We start from the raw sequence: 19,428 nt of genomic DNA, 5'->3' as shown, positions 1-19,428 counted from the left end.
TAGCAAGGAGAGACAAGAAAGCCTTCCTCAGTGAACACTGCAAAGAAATAGAGGAAAACAATAGAATGGGAATGACCAGAGATCTCTTCAAGAAAATTAGAGATACCAAGGGGACATTTCATGCAAAGATGGGCACAATAAAGGACAGAAATGGTATGGACCTAACAGAAGCAGGAGATATTAAGAAGAGGTGGCAAGAATACACAGAAGAGCTATACAAAAAAGTTCTTCATGACCCAGATAACCACAATGGTGTGATTACTCACCTAGAGCCAGACATTCTGGAATGCGAAGTCAAGTGGGCCTTAGGAAGCATCACTACAAACAAAGCTAGTGGAGGTGATGGAATTCCAGTTGAGCTCTTTCAAATCCTGAAAGATGATGCTGTGAAAGTGGTTCACTCAATATGCCAGCAAATTTGGAAAACTCAGTGGAGGCCACAGAACTGGAAAAGGTGTTTTCATTCCAATCCCAAAGAAAGGCAATGCCAAAGAATGTTCAAACTACCACACAATTGCACTCATCTCACATGCTAGTAAAGTAATGCTCAAAAATCTCCAAGCCAGGCTTCAACAGTACATGAACCATGAACTTCCAGATGTTCAAGCTGGATTTAGAAATGGCAGAGGAACCAGAGATCAAATTGCCAACATCCGTTGGATCATTGAAAAAGCAAGAGAGTTCCAGAAAAGCATCTATTTCTGCTTTATTGACTATGCCAAAGCCTTTGACTGTGTGGATCATAACAAACTGGAAAATTCTTCAAGAGATGGGAATACCAGACCACCTTACCTGCCTCCTGAGAAATCTATGGAGGTCAAGAAGCAACAGTTAGAACTGGACATGAAACAGCAGACTGGTTCCAAATCAGCAAAGAAGTATGTTTATTGTCACCCTGCTTATTTAACTTATGCAGAGTACATCATGTGAAATGTCAGGCTGGACAAGGCACAAGCTGGAATCAAGATTGCCAGGAGTAATATCAATAAGCTCAGATATGCAGATGACACCACCCTTATGGCAGAAAGAGAAGAAGAATTAAAGAGCCTCTTGATGAAAGTGAAAGAGGAGAGTGAAAAAGTTGGCTTAAAACTCAGCATTCAGAAAATGAAGATCATGGCATATGGTCCCATCACTTCCTGGCAAATAGATGGGGAAACAGTGGAAAACAGTGAGAGACTTTATTTTATTGGGCTCCAAAATCACTGCAGATGGTGACTGCAGCCATGAAATTAAAAGACACTTGCTCCTTGGAAGAAAAGCTATGACCAACCTAGACAGCATATTAAAAAGCAGAGACATTACTTTGACAACAAAGTTTCATCTAGTCAAAGCTATGGTTTTTCCAGTAGTCATGTATGGATGTGAGAGTTGGATTATAAAGTTAAGCACTGAAGAATTGATGCTTTTGAACTGTGGTGTTGGAGAAGACTCTTGAGAGTCCCTTGGACTGCAAGGAGATCCAACCACTCCATCCTAAAGGAGATCAGTCCTGAATATTCATTGGAAAGACTGATGCTGAAGCTGAAACTCCAATACTTTGGCCACCTGATGCGAAAGGTGATTCCTTGGATAAGACCCTGATGCTGGGAAAGATTGAAGGCAGGAGAAGAAGGTGACAACAGAGGATGAGATGGGTGGATGGCATCACTGACTCGATGGACCTGATTTTGAGCAAGCTCTGGGACCTTGTGATGGACAGGGGAGCATGGCGTGCTGCAGTCTATGGGGTCGCAAAGAATCGGCAGGACTAAGTGACTGAACTGAACTGAACTGTTCAGTCTTTTCAAGAAGTCAGTATTCTGAAAAAAAATAAAAGGTAGGGATCTGGGCTAGATATAAATGTCCTTAAAGGATGTAATGACCAGATGTTAGATGTGTGCCTATTTTGGACTTTGGTTTACACGAACCAGCTAGAAGCAGAGTTCTGGGAATATTGTGGAAACTGAAATATGCCAAGGTATTACATAAGATGAAGATCTCAAGGATATGCACTAAGGTGTTTATTGGCAGTAGGAACAAAGTGTCTCATTTTTCTTATTTTTGTTAATACGCATTTCATCTTCCACAAGACATATGTACTTCTTTTGTAATAAACTGACATCAGACCCTATTCTCCCCTACTTAAAACCTGCCAGTGGCTTCCTGTTGCTCTTAAAAATCCGAACTTCTCACCGTGGCCCATAGAGCCCAATGAAATTTTGAAATTATCACCCTATTCTCATCTCATTATCCCCCACCTCCCGCCATCTATCTTAAAGCATTAACTGCAGCACCTTCCTTCTGTTTCTTAGACATACTAAACCTATACTATCCTTAGGACCTTTGCATCTGTTAGTTCCTCTACCAGAAAGCTCTCCCTGCAAATACCAATCTTTGTATTCTCATTATTCAAACCATAGGGCAGATGCCAAATCTTCAGAAAAGCTTTCCCTGTTGACCTCATCTAAAGTAGAGACACCTCCTCCCCACCCCAATTCACTCTCTGTTTCCTCATCCTACTTTGATTTTCTGCTTTGTAGTGATATGTGATTTAAAATTTTTCATTATTTTAATTCATTTCTGTGTTTCTCCGCTGAAATGTAATCTCTATGAGAACAGACACCTTGACTGCTTTTCTCACTACTACATCCCTGGTGTTTAAGACAGCGCTTGGTACATAGTAAGACCTCAGCAAATGTTATTTGAATAAATGAATGAAAGAGTAAACGTGTGAATGAATCTCATATTATCCTTGTAAGATAGGTGCTATTAGATTCTACGTTTTACAGATAAGAAAACTGAGGCTCAGAGAAGTTAAGTGACTTGTTAGACATCACATCGAAGGTGCCTGCGTTTTCATTGCTGTGTGTGCTATTCCGCCCCTCTCCCATTCCCCGGTGCTCCCTCCACTGGTGTCCCTTCCCTCCAGGATAATAATCTTTTGACTGAAAGTGAAAGTGAAAGTGAAGTCGCTCAGTCGTGTCTGACTCTTTGTGACCCCATAGACTGTAGCCTACCAGGCTCCTCCGTCCATGGGATTTTCCAGGCAAGAGTACTGGAGTGGGTTGCCATTTCCTTCTCCAGAGGATCTTCCCAACCCAGGGATCGAACCTGGGTCTTCTGCATCAAGATTAAAAATGATTGTTTCATATCATAGCAAATGAGGCGAGAGTAGACGTGACTGCTTTTAATTCAACTGTTCTTGCTTTTTGCCTGTTGTAATTTGATCAGCACACATACACTTAGCTGAGAGCTGGGCTTGGGCATCTATGGCATAAGATCTAGCATACAGAGTCGTGACTCTCCTCATCTCAGACTTTTCTGTGCCTGTGAATGGGGAAGAGGAGTGTACAGTGTGAAAATCGGTTTGCTAGGTGCCAAGCTCTCTAACTACTTCCACAAGAGTAGATATATCAGTCAGTACTGCTCTGAGCAATAAGTCACAGAAAACCAACTCTTCAGTTCAGTTCAGTTCAGTTCAGTCGCTCAGCCATGTCCGACTCTTCGCGACCCCATGAACTGCAGCATACCAGGCTTCCCTGTCTATCCCCAACTCCTGGAGTTTACCCAGACTCATGTCCATTGAGTCGGTGATGCCATCCAACCATCTCATCCTCTGTCCTTCCCTTCTCCTCCTGCCCTCAATCTTTCCCAGCATCAGGGTCTTTTCAAATGAGTCAGCTCTTTGCATCAGGTGGCCAAAGTATTGGAGTTTCAGTTTCAACATCAGTCCTTCCAATGAACACCCAGGACTGATTTCCTTTAGGATGGAGTGGTTGGATCTCCTTGCAGTCCAAGGGACTCTCAAGAGTCTTCTCCAACACCACAGTTCAAAAGCATCAATTCTTCAGGGCTCAGCTTTCTTCACAGTCCAACTCTCACATCCATACATGACCACTGGAAAAACCATAGACTTGACTAGATGGACCTTTGTCAGCAAAGTAATGTCTCTGCTTTTGAAACTTTCCTTCCAAGGATTAAGCGTCTTTTAATTTCATGGCTGCAATCACCATCTGCAGTGATTTTGGAGCCTCCCAAAATAAAGTCAGCCACTGTTTCCTCTGTTTTCCCATCTATTTGCCATGAAGTGATGGGACCGGATGCCATGATCTTAGTTTTCTGAATGTTGAGCTTTAAACCAACTCTTAGTAACTTAAATAATTAAGAATTTATATTTCTCACATAACAAGTTGTCCAAAGGTAGGTGGTTTCTGCATTCCTTCAGCTGCTTCCTGGTGTCACTAAGATCCCAGGCACTTTCTGCTCCACTGTTCTGAACATATTTATCTCATGTCCTCGTGACAGTCACCACATGGTTGCAAGACATTTCCTGTAGCTCCAGGCATCACACCTAGCAACGAACGAAGAGGGAGGCACTAGAGGCACTGGTCCCACCTGCCCCCTTTATCAGAAAAGCAAAAGAGTTCCAAGGAAATCTCCAGAAATCTTTCCTTTACACGGTCTCAGCAGAACTAGGTCACAAGGCCTCTTCTCAGCCTTCCAGCCTCTAAAGTGGGGGTGGTCAAGGAGGAGGGATTCTAATTGGTGGTTAAGTTTGCTGACCATGGTTTGATTGTTTTTGAATGAGCTGAAGGCTTGCTATTTATTCATTCATTTACTTGCTTATGTACTTATGTATTTAAATGTCGGATGATGGTGGGGCTCCCTCTCCTCTCTCACTCCTCTCTATCACCTGACACTGTGCATTTTCAGTCTTTGGCCTATGAAACAGCATAGCTCTTTCATTCAAATTTGGGACCAGGGTACGTTGCTCCCTCCCTCCTTTCTTGATTTAGTAGCATTCTTAGAATTTGAGGTCAAATGCCCTTCCCTTCATTTTTTAGAAAACAATCAAACTAAACAAACAAACAAAAAAACAAACCACAAAACACTTTGATTGTGAGAAAACACCAAAAACAGCACACATTGTTAACTTCTCCCTCTCTTCTTTGCCAAGGTATCTTCTTATTCATTTTGGGAATGGGAATCAACATTCACAGTGACTATATATTGCGCCAGCTCAGGAAGCCTGGAGAAATCATCTATAGGATTCCACAAGGTAACGTCTCCCCTGCCCTCCAGATTCTCACTCTGCCTTGAGAGCCTGTCCCAGGAGTTTCACTATGAGTAACAAAAGAGAGGGCACAGATGATGCAGTCTATCCCAGCAGGTCCCTGGCTTCTCCTCCATGTCCCATCCTGCCCCACGATACATTTGCGTTCCTGGTCTGAACCTGAAAGAGCAAGAGAAGAGCCCCCAGGCAGGTTCGTGATCACGATACCCTCAGTGTGGGGAGTGTGGGGTTTGGGGTCAGGTGGAAGTAGGCTGTCACTTGGTTGCAGTTTATCATGTGCTGTATGAGGGTTCTCCAGAGAAGCAGAACCAATTGAATTAGGCTTCCCAGGTGGCTCAATGATAAAAAACCCACCTGCCAGTGCAGGAGACACAGGAGCACAGGGGTTTGATCCCTGGGCCTGGAAGGAGGAAATGGCAACCTCCTTGACGAGGCAATGGCAACCTACTCCAGTATTCTTGCCTGGAAAAATCTCACGGACAGAGGACCATGGTGGGCTATAGTCATGGGGTCACAAAAGAGTTGGACATGACTGAAAACACACACACACACACAACTGATCAATAAAGAGATTTATTATGAGGAATTGGCTCACATGACTGTGGAGGTTGAGAAAGCCCAGAATCTGCCATCTACAAGGTAGAGTCCCCAGAGAATAGGTGGTGTAATTTCTAGTTCTCAAGGCCTGAGAACTAGGAGATCTTCTGTGTAAGTTCCAGTCTGAGTGCAGGAAACCAATGTTCAGCTCAAAACCGGAGAACGAAGTCTCCCTCAGCCGATTTTTGTTTTGTTCAAGCCTCCAGAGGATTGACGCCTCTCAATCTGGGGGCTGGGCGTGGGGTGGGGAGACAATCTGCCTTACTCAGTCTGTTGACTCAACTGTTAATTTGATCCAGACACTGTCACGGACATACCCAGAAATAATGATCAATCAAGAATCTGGGCACCACATGGCCCAGTCAAGATGACACAAGAAATTAACAATCATTTGTATGTAGAGTGCTGATCCTTCCTAGGTTAGCAAATAAAGCCATATCATGCACAACCAACACATTTGTCCTCTTCAAGAAGTCTCACTAGACTTAACTAGTGAGTAGTCAGGGGGTAGCATTTGTTTATTTCCTGCCACTTGTGTGTTCTTAAAGATGTAGAGAACCATATTTACTTCATCAAAACCTAGGATGGGAAGCCTTACAAGTACAAGTGCATTTTCAGAGATAAAGGTGCAGAATATTTGAAGTTCTAACTATTCCCAAGTAACCAGGGTGTGAGGTTGACGTATAAGCAGGATGTTCTGAGGGCTACAGGAGGCCGACACTGTTTTCCCTGCTCCCCAAGAGGATTGCACCAAACTCCCCCGACTCTGAAGGCGGTCTCCAGCCCTGCATTTGACCAAGGTGCCCTTATATGTTTTGGAACAAAGCAGAGGGGTTCTCACATGGCAATAATGGAGCACAGGGGACTGACTTGTCGATTCTTCCGCACGCAGGTGGCTTGTTCACGTATGTTTCTGGAGCCAATTTCCTCGGTGAGATCATTGAATGGATCGGCTATGCCCTGGCCTCTTGGTCCCTCCCAGCACTTGCATTTGCATTTTTCTCACTTTGTTTCCTTGGGCTGCGAGCTTTTCATCATCATAGGTAAACTTTTCAATTAAGGTGGCAGCATCCACATAGCTTTCTTCTCCAAACAGGCTTTTCTTAAAACACGGACTCAGATTTAGAAACCTAAAAGATTTATTTTTAACAAGGTAAAGTTGACACAGTAACCCAGATGGGCCAATTCTGAGGTCTCAGATTTTCACTGAAGTTGGAATTGAGCTGGGTGGCAGCATCAGTGACACTTTTTACCTTCCTATGAACAAACACAATTCCACATAGACAGGGGCACTGAGGGGACTCGCGAAGCCACGTGCCTGTTGAAGAAGGCTTTCCAGAGAGGGGCACTTGGTTTCCATGTGAGGTAGTTGACCGGGCTCTGTGCCCGCCTATCAGGCTTATCTGGCGATGGCTGCTGTTTGGCTGTGGGCTACAGGTAAGAGTCAGGAGGTACAAGGGGTGCTTCAGTTCACCTCAGCCACACTCTCTAAGTGTGTTCCATGGCTGGGACCCCAGGTCACACTTTCCAGAGCTTCCCAGGCAGTTTGGATGGAGAGTCAGTGGGGAAAAGCACTAGCTCTGAACCTAGTGTGGCTACTATCTTTAATTCTAGGTTTGGTGCTAACAGTTCAGGTAATCACAGAGCCCTGGAAACTCCAGAATTCTTTTCTTGGAGTCTACGTAATACTAGGGTTTATTCTGGTACTCTTCTCCTTCCCCTGCCCCCACCTTCTATAGATCATAACCCAGGTCATTGCTGGCTTCCTTGGAAGATCAGTTCAGTTCAGTTCAGTTGCTCAGTCGTGTCCCACTCTGCGACCAATGAACTGCTGCACGCCAGGCTTCCCTGTCTATCACCAGCTCCCGGAGCTTGTTCAAACTCACGTCCATTGAATCAGTGATGCCATCTAACTATCTCATCCTCTGTTCTCCCCTTCTCCTCCTGCCTTCAATCTTTCCCAGCATCAGGGTCTTTTCCAATGAGTCAGTTTTTCCCATCAGGCCAAAGTATTGGAGTTCATCTTCAGCATCAGTCCTTCCAATGAATATTCAGAATTTTAGGATTGACTGGTTGGATCTCCTTGTAGTCCAAGGGAGTCTTCTCCAACACCACAGTTCAAAACCATCAATTCTTTGGTGCTCAGTTTTCTTTACAGTCCAACTTTCACATCCATACATGACTACTAGAAAAACCATAGCTTTGACTAGAAGAACCTTTGTTGGCAAAGTAATGCCTCTGTTTTTTAATATGCTGTCTAGGTTGGTCATACCTTTTCTTCCAAGGAGCAAGCGTCTTAATTTTATGGCTACAGTCACCATCTGCAGTGATTTTGGAGCCCAAGAAAATAATCTGTCACTGTTTTCCATTGTTTCCCCATCTATTTGCCAGGAAGTGATGGGACCATAAGCCATGATCTTAGTTTTCTGAATGTTGAGTTTTAAGCCAACTTTTTCATTCTCCTCCTTCACTTTCATCAAGAGCCTCTTTAGTTCTCTTTCTGTCTAAGTGTGGTGTCATCTGCATATCTGAGGTTATTGATATTTCTCCTGGCAATCTTGATTCCAGCTTGTGCCTTGTCCAGCCTGACATTTCACATGGTGTACTCTGCATATAAGTTAAATAAGCAGGGTGACAATATATGTACTTCTTTCCTGACTTGGAACCAGTTTGTTGTTCCATGTCCAGTTCTAACTGTTGCCTCTTGACCTGCATACAGATTTCTCAGGAGGCAGGTAAGGTGGTCTGGTGTTCCCATCTCTTGAAGAATTTTCCACAGTTTGTTGTGATCCACACAGTCAAAGGCTTTGGCATAGTGAATAAAGCAGAAGTAGATGTTTTTCTGGATCTCTTTTGCTTTTTTGATGATCCAACGGATGTTGGGAATTTGATTTCTGGTTCCTCTGCCACTTCGGAATCTAGCTTGAACATCTGGAAGCTCACGGTTAATGTACTGTTGAAGCCTGGCTTGGAGAATTTGGGGCATTATTTTCCTATTGTGGTGACATGAGTGCAATTGTGTGGTAGTTTGAGCATTCTTTGGCATTGCCTTTCTTTGGGATTGGAATGAAAACTGACTTTTTCCAGTCCTGTGGCCACTGCTGAGTTTTCCAAATTTGCTGGCATATTGAGTACAACACTTTCACAGCATCATCTTTTAGGATTTGAAAGAGCTCAACTGGAATTCCATCACCTCCACTAGCTTTGTTTGTAGTGATGCTTCCTAAGGCCCACTTGACTTCACATTCCAGGATGTCTGGCTCTAGGTGAGTGATCACACCATCGTGGTTATCTGGGTCATGAAGATCTTTTTTGTACAGTTCTTCTGTGTATTCTTGCCACCTCTTCTTAATATCTTCTGCTTCTGTTAGGTCCATACAATTTCTGTCCTTTATTGTGCCCATCTTTGCATGAAATGTCCCCTTGGTATCTCTAATTTTCTTGAAGAGATCTCTGGTCATTCCCCTTCTGTTGTTTTCCTCTATTTCTTTGCTCTGATCACTGAGGAAGGCTTTTTTAATCTCTCCTTGCTATTCTTTGAACTCTGCATTCAGATGGGTATATCTTTCCTTTTCTCCTTTGCCTTTAGCTTCTTTTCTTTTCTCAGCTATTTGTAAGCCCTCCTCAGACAACCATTTTGCCTTTTTGCATTTCTTTTTCTTGGGGATGGTCTTGATCCCTGCCTTTTGTACAATGTCACAAACCTCCATCCGTAGTTCTTCAGGCACTCTATCAGATCTAATCCCTTGAATCTATTTGTCACATCTACTCTATAATCATAAGGAATTTGACTGAGGTCATTCCTGAATGGTCTAGTGGTTTTCCCTACTTTCTTCAATTTAAGTCTGAATTTTTCAGTAAGGAGTTCATGATCTGAGCCACAGTGAGCTCCGGGTCTTGTTTTTGCTGACTGTATAGAGCTTCTCCATCTTTGGCTGAAAAGAATATAATCAATCTGATTTTGGTGTTGACCATCTGGTGATGTTCACATGTAGAGTTTTCTCTTATGCTGTTGGAACAGAGGGTTTGCTCTGACCAGTGCGTTCAGTTGCAAAACTGTGTTAGCCTTTGCCCTGCTTCATTCCGTATTCCAAGGCCAAATTCGCCTATTACTCCAGATATTTTTTGACTTCCTACTTTTGCATTCCAGTCCCCTATAATGAAAAGGACATCTTTTTTGGGGTGTTAGTTCTAGAAGGTCTTGAAGGTCTTCATAGAACCGTTCAACTTCAACTTCTTCAGCATTACTTGTTGGGGCATAGACTTGGATTACTGTGATATTGAATGGTTTGCCTTGGAAATTAACAGAGATCATTCTGTCGTTTTTGAGATTATACCCAAGAACTGCATTTCGGGCTCTTTTGTTGTCTATGATGGCTACTCCATTTCTTCTAAGGGATACTTGCTCACAGTAGTAGATATAATGGTCATCTGAATTCACCCATTCCAGTCCATTTTAGTTCACTGATTCCTAAACTGTCAATGTTCACTCTTGCCATCTCCTGTTTGACCACTTCCAATTTACCTTGATTCATGGACCTAACATTCCAGGTTCCTATGCAATGTTGTTCTTTACAGCATCGGACTTTACTTCCATCACCAGTCACATCCACAACTGGGTGGTGTTTTTGCTTTAGGTCTGTCTCTTCATTCTTTCTGTGTTTATTTCTCCTGGGAAGATAGGGTCATCCATTCAGTGTGATACCTGTGTGGGACACTTTCAGGACTGTGTCATCTGCTGGGGAATTCTGGGAACTGCAGGAGATAGACCCTTCTGTGGACAGAGGAGCCTGGCAGGCTATAGTTCATAGGGTCACAAGAATTGGACATGACTGAAGAGACTTAGCCTTCACCTACTGGTCTAGCCTAAAGCTTTACCAGCTTCCACCTCCCTCCAAATCCCTGCACCTGTGATAGGGTGGGGAAAAAAAGTTAAGTATCACTGAAAGTGAAAGGAATACATACTAAATTGCTATCAGGCTTTAAAGACAAGTTTCAGATCCCTTTTCTGAAATGGGGCTAGAGGAAAGAGAAAGCCTGTTGTTCCTGGACACATGGTGGGGCGGGGAGTGGGGAGGATGCCCAAAGGGAGAACAGGCTTGGAATCAGGACCCTGAAGCAAACCCTTAGGCTCCTGCATAGGCATTTTAGTCCAGCTAATGATCAATTTCATAGTCTTGAAGGCTTAACTAAGAATGGGTTCTTTTCCTTGGAATTTTTTTTCCTTGGAATGGGATTTATGCAGAGACCTTCTAAAAATGAATGAAACAGCAACTCTCCTCATGACTTATTTCTACCCCCTCCTGGGCTTGGTAGAGAAGGGCACCAGTGGGGTCCCCAGCCTGGAAGGGGGTCAGTGAAATAATTCTGCCCCATTCAGGTAGGCCTGTTACCCGTCCTGTAAGGACAGGGCAGCAGTCAGTAGAAGACTGATGAGTATGGACTGTGCTGGGCCTGGTCAGGGGAGGCAGCAGTTCTACCAGAGGGTTCTAGCTAGTGCAGCAACAAAATCCAAACTGAAGCCCTGTCCTGCTGTGTTGACTGCTTCAGAGGGACGGCTGGAGGGCGTCATTTTTATAAGGTTAATTGGGGTTTGTGAAAGGCAGCTCAGCAGACCCCATATCACTGCATGGAAAGCCAGCCAACTCCTGTGACATATTAACACTGTTTGCCATTTCAAACTATGATAGGTGAACAGAGTGTATCAGTTTAATGATACGTGAACAGAGTGTATCAGTTTAATTATAGCTTAAGAGCTACCAGCTTCAACTAGTTAAGAGAGCAGCCTGGTCACTTAAAGAGAAAGCCATTTTTACAAGATGTGTTAGTCTTCCTTGTCTGCCCAAAGAGGAACTAACTGAGTGGCTTAAAGAACAGAAATGTATTCTCTTGCAGTTCTGGAGGCAGAAGTCTGAAATCAAGGTGTGGGAGGACTACACTCTCTCTGAAGGCTCAAGAGAAGAATCCTTCCTTGTCTCTTCCTAGCTTCTGGCAGTGGCCGGCATTCCTTGGTGTTTGTGGCTTGTAGCTGCATCCCCGTCATCCCTGCCTCTGTCTTCACAAGGCTTTCCCCCACTGTGTGTCTGTCTCTGTGTGTCTTCTTCCCCTTCTCGTGAGAACACCAGTCATATTGGATTAAGGGCCCACCCTGCTCCAGTACAACCTTATCTTAATAAATTATATCTGCAATGACCCTATTTTTAAAATAAGGTCACCTTCTCAGGTACTGGAAGTTAGAACTTCAGCCTATGTTTTAGGGGACACACAATTCAATAGACAATACAAAGTAACATTTCTTTTTTCTTTTGGCATTCCCCCAGGCCTTGTGAAGGGATATTTTACCTGGGAACCTGACCATTTCTCCAGAGTTAACCTTGACCATGCTTTTTGTGATCTCTGGTTCCTGTATGCCTCAGTTGAATCCACCGAGTACTTCTTTCTGGCTATTATATATTCTTTACTGGGTAAAATATACATAACGAAATTTCTCATTTTAACCATATTAAATATATAACTCAGTGGCATCAGGTACGCTCATCATGTGGTACAGCCACTACTGCTGGTCTCTGGCTATTGTTTTTTATTTCCCAACATAAGAAGCTTCAACATTTGCAAGAGATAGGATGCTGGAGGAAGAAAATAGACAGATGGCCACCTGGAAAAGTCAGGCCCCGAATAACTGCAGGCTGATTTGTAACACGGACTTCAAACAGATCAAACGTCAACCAGTGACCGCTGCTTGATTGTATTTATAATCATTCCTCTTTTGTCTTTTAGATTCTACCTCAAGATGTTTGATGACTACCCCAAGTCTCGAAGAGCCCTCATTCCATTCATCTTTTAAAGAAACCAAAGAACAAGGGAACAAAACTCCCACGATCCCGTTGAAAACCATCAAGCTGCTGAGCCTGTAACTTTTAAAGTCCTACTGTGTATGTGTAATAGTAGCGTGGTGTCCTGACAGCTGGCCTGAGGAGTCTGCATGGGCCCCCCTAGTGTCTCCTCCCAACCCCCTGGGGGTCTCTCTGCTGCTCTCCTGTTGAAGAATAAGGCCCCACCTTTTAATGCAGAGATATCTGCTTCTTAGCTCTTCCTCCTAGAAAGTGCAAACTTTCCTATGTTTTTTTTTTTTGACTGACCCAAGTACATGTGGCTTTATACCTACTCTATATCAGTGTTAAGACTTTCTGCAGTCGAGAAAGCTTTGAGTTGAGGGCATTGCTTATAGAATTTATTAAAGGTACACATTTGACTCCTATACAAATTAGCAGCAATTTAAATTCTGAAGCTGCACAGACCCAGAGCAATTCTCCTCCCAAATGAAAACCTACTCACCTCTCCCTTTTCCTTAGTTAATTATGAAAGATGTGAAATGATTAAGTAGACTTTGAGCAGAGGAGCCCTCTCTTCATTCTGCTGAAAATGCAATAATACATTGAACCCATTTCAAATTTGTGTGTTGTCTTAGTGCCTCTGTCTTCCTGAAGATTTCACAGTTCCCATTAGAAATATTATACATAGGCTAACACAGATAACTGGTGTGGATTTTATCAAAGGTCAGGTTTTAATGACCACAAAGAAGAAGAGATGCCTCTGGTTGACCACAGAGGGCGAGAGAAAGTATTTTACATGTAGACTGCAAACTCTCATGTTTTTGGAAACTGGTGTGTGTATGTTCTTAGTTTCTCAGTCATGTCTCTTTGTGACCCCATGAACTATAGCCCTCCAGACTCTGTCCATGGAGATTCTTCAGGCAAGAATACTGGAATGGGTTGCCATACCCTTCTCCAGGGGATCTTCCCAACCCAGGAACTGAACCCAGGTCTCCTGCATTGCAGGCAGATTCTTTACCATCTGAGCCACCAGAGAAGCCCTGGAAACTGGTGAAAATAGCCAAATAATGAGTGTCAGACAATGGAAAGTACCGAATTAGAGTGTATGCTGTTTCCCCTGACCAGATGTGTACGGTGATGGTGAAGCATCTCAGAAGCACCCAGCATCTCTTCCCTTCCAGAGTTTCTGCACCACAGTCCCCAGGATGTGTTCAAGAAGGAATCCCCAAGAGGTGCCTTGAACCTCAGTGCTTAGAAGTCCTGGGAGACGAGGCTGGAATTCACAACCAGAGGGACACCTCTAGGCAGACAACCTGCTTTGTTTGGCCCCAACAGTGTTTTACACATAGTTTGGTTTTCTTTTTTTTTTTACATTAAAAGTTTCGAAAATTTAAAAATTAGGAGGTTTCTTCATTTTCCAGGTTCTTTTAGAACATTAGAGAATCTGGGCCAGTGGACCCTGCCAAGAACTGGGACTGGTCAGCTGGTAGACATCAGAATTTGCAACCTCAGTGGAGGGGGTCACCTTCAAGTGGATGCTGAAACTTTGGGCTCTCTAAGGAAGGGACTGAACCCTCCTAATCAGAATGCATGATGATATTTATCTCTATAGGTCTAGGTTTGTGTCCAGCATTGGTAATCTTTAGCAAATCTCTGAGCAGTGAGCACCAGTTTCATCAGATGTAGTGCTAAGTGCAGAAATTCACTAGATAAAATACACTCAAAAGATCTGAAGATGTATATGACTGAAAAATACAAATTGTAATCATTTATATACATGTTTTGCTGTTTAAATGACTCTCGAATTATGGATAAGTAATTTTTTTAAATTAAAAGACCCCCAAACTTATAAATATTTTCATAAGGTGTTGAGCTGTGTTTGTTCCCTTTTATTCTGTTTTTTTTTTTCCCCCTGAGTGTTGCTTCCTTTCTTTCCTTCTCTATTTTGCCAACTTGAAATTCAGGGCCCTGAGCTGAAAAGAAAAGAGAAATATGACTTATAGAGCTTGTCAACCACAGCTTAGAACTCCAGGCAGGTGCAATAAAGGTGCAGGAGAATGTACTAAGGCTGGATGCCCCTCCAAGTGTTCAGGAATACACAGAGCAGTGGGGAAACCACACCCAGTGAAATCAGTCTTAAGGTGTAGGTTGGCCTCTGTGAAATGACTTCCGGTTCTCTCTGTGACACTTAAAACTGCCTTTATGAGATCCTTTATCTTATTACTATATATAATACCCAGACCAGTCCTTGATTTGTAATAAATGCTTAATGCTCCTGCTGCTGCTGCGTCGCTTCAGTCGTGTCTGACTCTGTGCGACCCCACAGACGGCAGCCAACCAGGCTTCCGCTCCCTGGGATTCTCCACGCAAGAACACTGGAGTGGGTTGCCATTGCCTTCTCCAATGCATGAAAGTGAAAAGTCGCTCAGTCGTGTTCGACTCTAGCGACCTCATGAACTGCAGCCTACCAGGCTCCTCCGTCCATGGGATTTTCTAGGCAAAAGTACTGGAGTGGGGTGCCATTGCCTTCTCCGAAATGCTCAATAAGTGATAGCTATTATTTGCTCAGTGTGTGCAATCTCAGGACGAAAACTGCTGTTCAGCAGTTTCATGTTCTTGCCACTAGAGGGTGTTCTTTAGAATTTTATTTAGGACAACTCTGATTTATTCTACTTAGGTCTAACTCACATGTTTGAAATTTAAGAAACTCTTATAATTACAATTTATCATGATTTCTTAATTTAAATATAGGGTGGAATAAACTTCATATAATTTTGTTTTTAGATTTTTTTTTTGATGACCATTTTTAAAGTCTTTATTGAATTTATTACAATATTGCTTCTAGTTTATGCTTTGGTTTTGTCGTTGTGGTTGTCACTGTTTCTCATGCTTTGGTTTTTTGGCTGCAACGCATGTTGGCTCTTAGCTCCCTGACCAGGAATTGAACTAGCACCCCCTGCATTGGGAGGTGAAGTCTTAACCACTGGACCCCCAGGGAAGTTCCAACTTCATGTAATTTTAAATATTCTCTTGATAACCGAGGTATTCTCAGTGCTCTAGGGCTATTGTTTTCAACTCGATTTCTCTGTTTAGGTCTAGGATATGCATGCAGAAGGAATACAATAAAAGTCTGAAGGTATGCTCATCCCTAAACATATTTCCCTTTTCTTCTAACACTGAAGTGCAACAAAAATATGGTTATTTTAGGTGGAGTGTTTTTTCTTTTCAAATCAGGGGTAAAATATGACTGGCTTAGTTAACCAGCTACTCTGTCCTGCTCTTGCTGAAATGTTCATGGAGGCAATGTTTTCCTACTGACCTGTAGGAGGTGTTGTAATGTTTTGTTTGCTTTCTGAGTTAAAGAGATAAAGCACATTTAGGACATCAGCTAGTTCCACCCCTTCGTGTTACAGATGGAGACACTAAAACCCAGTGTTAAATGCCTTCCAAGGTGTTGCACAGCTGGTCTTATCTTGTCTGTTTAAGGGTCAGAAGTCTTTTTTTCTTCGTTAAGCACAGCAGGCTTTTATAAGAGAGATCCAGCAGAGCCTTCCTAGAGAGGTGTGGATTTAAGGCCTGAACACACTAGGCAATCGCTTATTGATACTTAGATGTGAAAATGGTGAGGGGTGGGGACATCCTGTTGAATTTGACATGATTCTTGCCCTTTACGGGCTGCCATTTGGATTTCTGAAGAGTTATGGCAGGAGAAAACTAGCCAGAGCTTAATTGCAGTGCCACAGTTCAGATGCACAGATTGTTATGGGCTTTGGGGGAATCTGTTCCCCTCACTCTGTGGGGAGAATCCAGCTGCTGCCCTTATCTTGAACCTATTTGATAAAATGAAGGTGCAGGAGAGAGGACACGTGTGTTCAGTAAACGTCACAACTTTCCCCCTCCCTAACACTTACCTTCACAAGGAGCAATAGCAGTTCTGCCTTGTTCAGAAGGAGAAAAGACTGCTAATGAGAAGTTTGTGATTAAATAGTGATTTAGGTGGTTTAAACTCTTTCAAAAACCAATTAATAAACCCATGATTTTACTGTCCCACAGTTTTGCAATAACTGTTTTGACTTTTCGTGGTAACCTCATGACAACTCGCCAAGAAGCAAGGGAGAAAACTCTGGGCTTGTGAAGGGATGGATTTGTGAGGAGTCATTTCCCTTCTTGCCCAGCTTTTTGATTATCTACTAGGCTGTGGGCTGAGGTCCAGGCATGGCAAATACGCAGGGTAACAATACATGTAAAGTAAAACCTTCTAGAAAAGGCTGCTGATTGTTTTATAGCATCTATACTCTCCCATGATAAAAGAGGCATGGTGCCAGACAGTCATGTAGGTGCTTGGGTGATTTAATAGCCATTGAGTGGATTTAATTTCTAAACAAGAGATTTGCTCTTTTTCTCTATAAGTCCACTGGGCTGTGATCTTAAAAAGGTTCTGTGTCATTTGTATCGTGTCCTCTTTCTCCCCATTAACCACAGCTTAGGGTCTGGATGAGTGAAATACTCTTTGGGAAAAGGTCCGAGTATGTACTATACAGTCTTAATGCCTTTCGTCCTAACCTTCATGGGTACATGGCTTGGCTTTGCTCAGTGTAGTCAGAGTCCAGGTGAAGGATTTCCATTATCCTCTCCACCTGGCAGGCTGGCTGGGAGGAGGGGAGAACAGAGAGAGAAAGCAGGGGGAAGGTAGGGTTTCGTGAGGAGTGGGGTGGAAGTAGGGGATGCTTGGCAGGGAAGTGAGGCAAATGGCCTTGGGAGCAGGGCCTTCTCCTGACAGAATGGTTTCTTCCTTTCCCTGGTGTCCAGGTCTTTCTAAGCCAGATCCTTGCCTTATCCTCCCAGAGGGAAAAAAATTCCCTCTGAGAGAGAAAGCAAGCCCTTCTCAGAGCTCCTTTTTTATAAGGGAAGAAGCTGAGTTTCTTAAAACATAAGCCATATGGCTGTGCCTCGAGATAAATAGTTTAATTGTATTTCTGTCCGCTCACCTCATAAAGATGGTTTTAAGTCTGTGGAGCAGTGTCACTTGTCAGAAAGAGGTGAAAGAACTGTTCCGAGAAGCGTGTGGCAGCATCCAAGTTCTGGGAGGCCAGTGTGGGGAGGGGACAGCAGCCAGAGGAACGAGAGTGGGCAGGTTTTCCTTCTGCACCGTCTTTGTTTTCCTTTACTTCAGAGGCCCCGAAGAAGACGATCCTTTTGTGGTGCCTTTTTCAGCACTGACTAGAAAGCAAGTACCATAAAAATCAATTAAATTTTATTAATCCATTAATTCATTTTGTTAATTAATTCTTTAATGTAAGATTCTTACACTACAGAGGTATAGACATAAATGTAAACTGTGTTAAGTTAGAGATACACATTGTACAAACTCTAGGGCAACAATTTAACAAAGAGATATAAATAATAAACTAATAGAAAAAATGAAAAGCAATCACAAAAAACAGTTAATCCTTAATCCCCAAATAATGCAGGAAAAGTAGAAGAAATGAAAACGAAGAAAAAAAAAAAACAGAAGGGAAAAATAGCAGATAGTGAGATGGTATTTTCAGGGAGCCTGAGAAGGGTTCGGAGAGGCTGTCACATCAACTGAGCCCTCACTATGTCCATTATGAAACTAGAGATGAACTTTAAATATAGGCAAAACTCTCAACATATTTTATTGAAAATTTGAGATAGAAAAATGTAAAAGAAGAAAACAAGTCCTGTAGCTTTCTATACAGTAGTCATTTGGACTCTAGGGGCTCTACCTAATCCTTATCTGGTCTTCTTAAGTGCAACTGAAGTCTTCTCTTCACTGACATATGATGCATTCCTATTCTGAAATTTGTAGGTGCTGGGAATGCTCTAACTCTCCACCCCCCAACTTGGCAACTAGCAGGATTACCAGCAGAGCCTAATGTAACTGAAACACCACCACACTTTGTCAACTGTTCTAATGCACTCTCCTCCATCCTAAAAGCCATAGAAATATGTTAGGTAAAAGCAGATTTGTTCTGCCCTGTAACAAATCTGCCTTGATAGAGTCATTATCTTGCTTTTTAGCCTGTAAGAACTGTAAGGAAAACCCAGATGCCTGGTGATTGCTGAAGACACATCATAGCAAATTTTTCATTCATTAAGCAAATTTATACTGAGAAAACTGGATATCTATATGCAGGAGAAGGGATTTGAATCCTTACCTTGTACAACAAACAAAAATTAACTCAAAGTGAATCATAAAGCTAAATGTAAGAGATTAAATTATAAAACCCATAGAAGCAAACACAGGAATAAATCTTTATGATGTTGGATTAGGCAGTGATTTCTTTGATATGATGCCAAAGGCACAAGGAATAATAGAGATGATTGGCACCTGAACTTCATCAGAATCAAAATCTTTTGTACCTCAAAGTTCAATTCAGTCGCTCAGTCGTGTCTGACTCTTTGGGACCCTATAGACTGCAGCACTCCAGGCCTCCTCCTGTCCATCACCAACTCCCGGAACTTACTCAAGCTCATGTCCATTGAGTCGGTGATGCCATCCAACCATCTCAATCTCTGTCGTCCCCTTCTCCTCCTGCCTTCAATCATTCCCAGCATCAGGGTCTTTTCCAATGAGTCAGTTCTTCGCATCAGGTGGCCAAAGTATTGGAGTTTCAGTTTCAGCATCAGTCCTTCCAATGAATATTCAGGACTGATTTCCTTTAGGATGGACTGGTTGGATCTCCTTGCTGTCTAAGGGACTCTCAAGAGTCTTCTCCAACACCATAGTTCAAAAGCATCAATTCTTTGATGCTCAGCTTTTCAAAGAACACCACCAAAAAGTAAAAAGGCAACCTACAGACTGGGGGAAAATATTTGTCAGTCATATATCTGATAAGGGATTTATATCCAAAATATAAAAACCTCTTACAACTCAATAATAGAAGGACAGATAACCCAGTTAAAAATGGACAAAGGATT

At 42.8% G+C, this 19,428-nt stretch overlaps 1 protein-coding gene across 4 annotated transcripts in view; it reads left to right on the top strand.

The window, feature by feature from the left end:
* SRD5A2 (steroid 5 alpha-reductase 2) overlaps positions 1-14,347 on the top strand; it is a 48,094-nt gene extending 33,747 nt beyond the window's left edge. The window contains exons 3-6 of one of the 4 annotated variants that reach the window (XM_006054770.3): positions 4,940-5,041; positions 6,546-6,584; positions 12,431-12,585; positions 13,492-14,347. In XM_006054770.3, coding sequence (XP_006054832.3) covers positions 4,940-5,041; positions 6,546-6,584; positions 12,431-12,567 — 278 coding nt within the window. In that variant the 3' untranslated portion in view covers positions 12,568-12,585; positions 13,492-14,347. Of the gene's footprint in view, positions 1-4,939; positions 5,042-6,545; positions 6,697-12,430 lie in introns of all 4 variants that reach the window. The other 3 variants (XM_025260845.2, XM_006054769.3, XM_006054768.3) reach the window with 3 other exon arrangements.
* Positions 14,348-19,428: the final 5,081 nt, after the last annotated feature.

This window comes from Bubalus bubalis, chromosome 12 (genome assembly GCF_019923935.1).
Source record: "Bubalus bubalis isolate 160015118507 breed Murrah chromosome 12, NDDB_SH_1, whole genome shotgun sequence".
Classification (NCBI taxonomy): Eukaryota; Metazoa; Chordata; class Mammalia; order Artiodactyla; family Bovidae; genus Bubalus; species Bubalus bubalis.
This window is presented reverse-complemented; position numbering and strand designations above follow the sequence as displayed.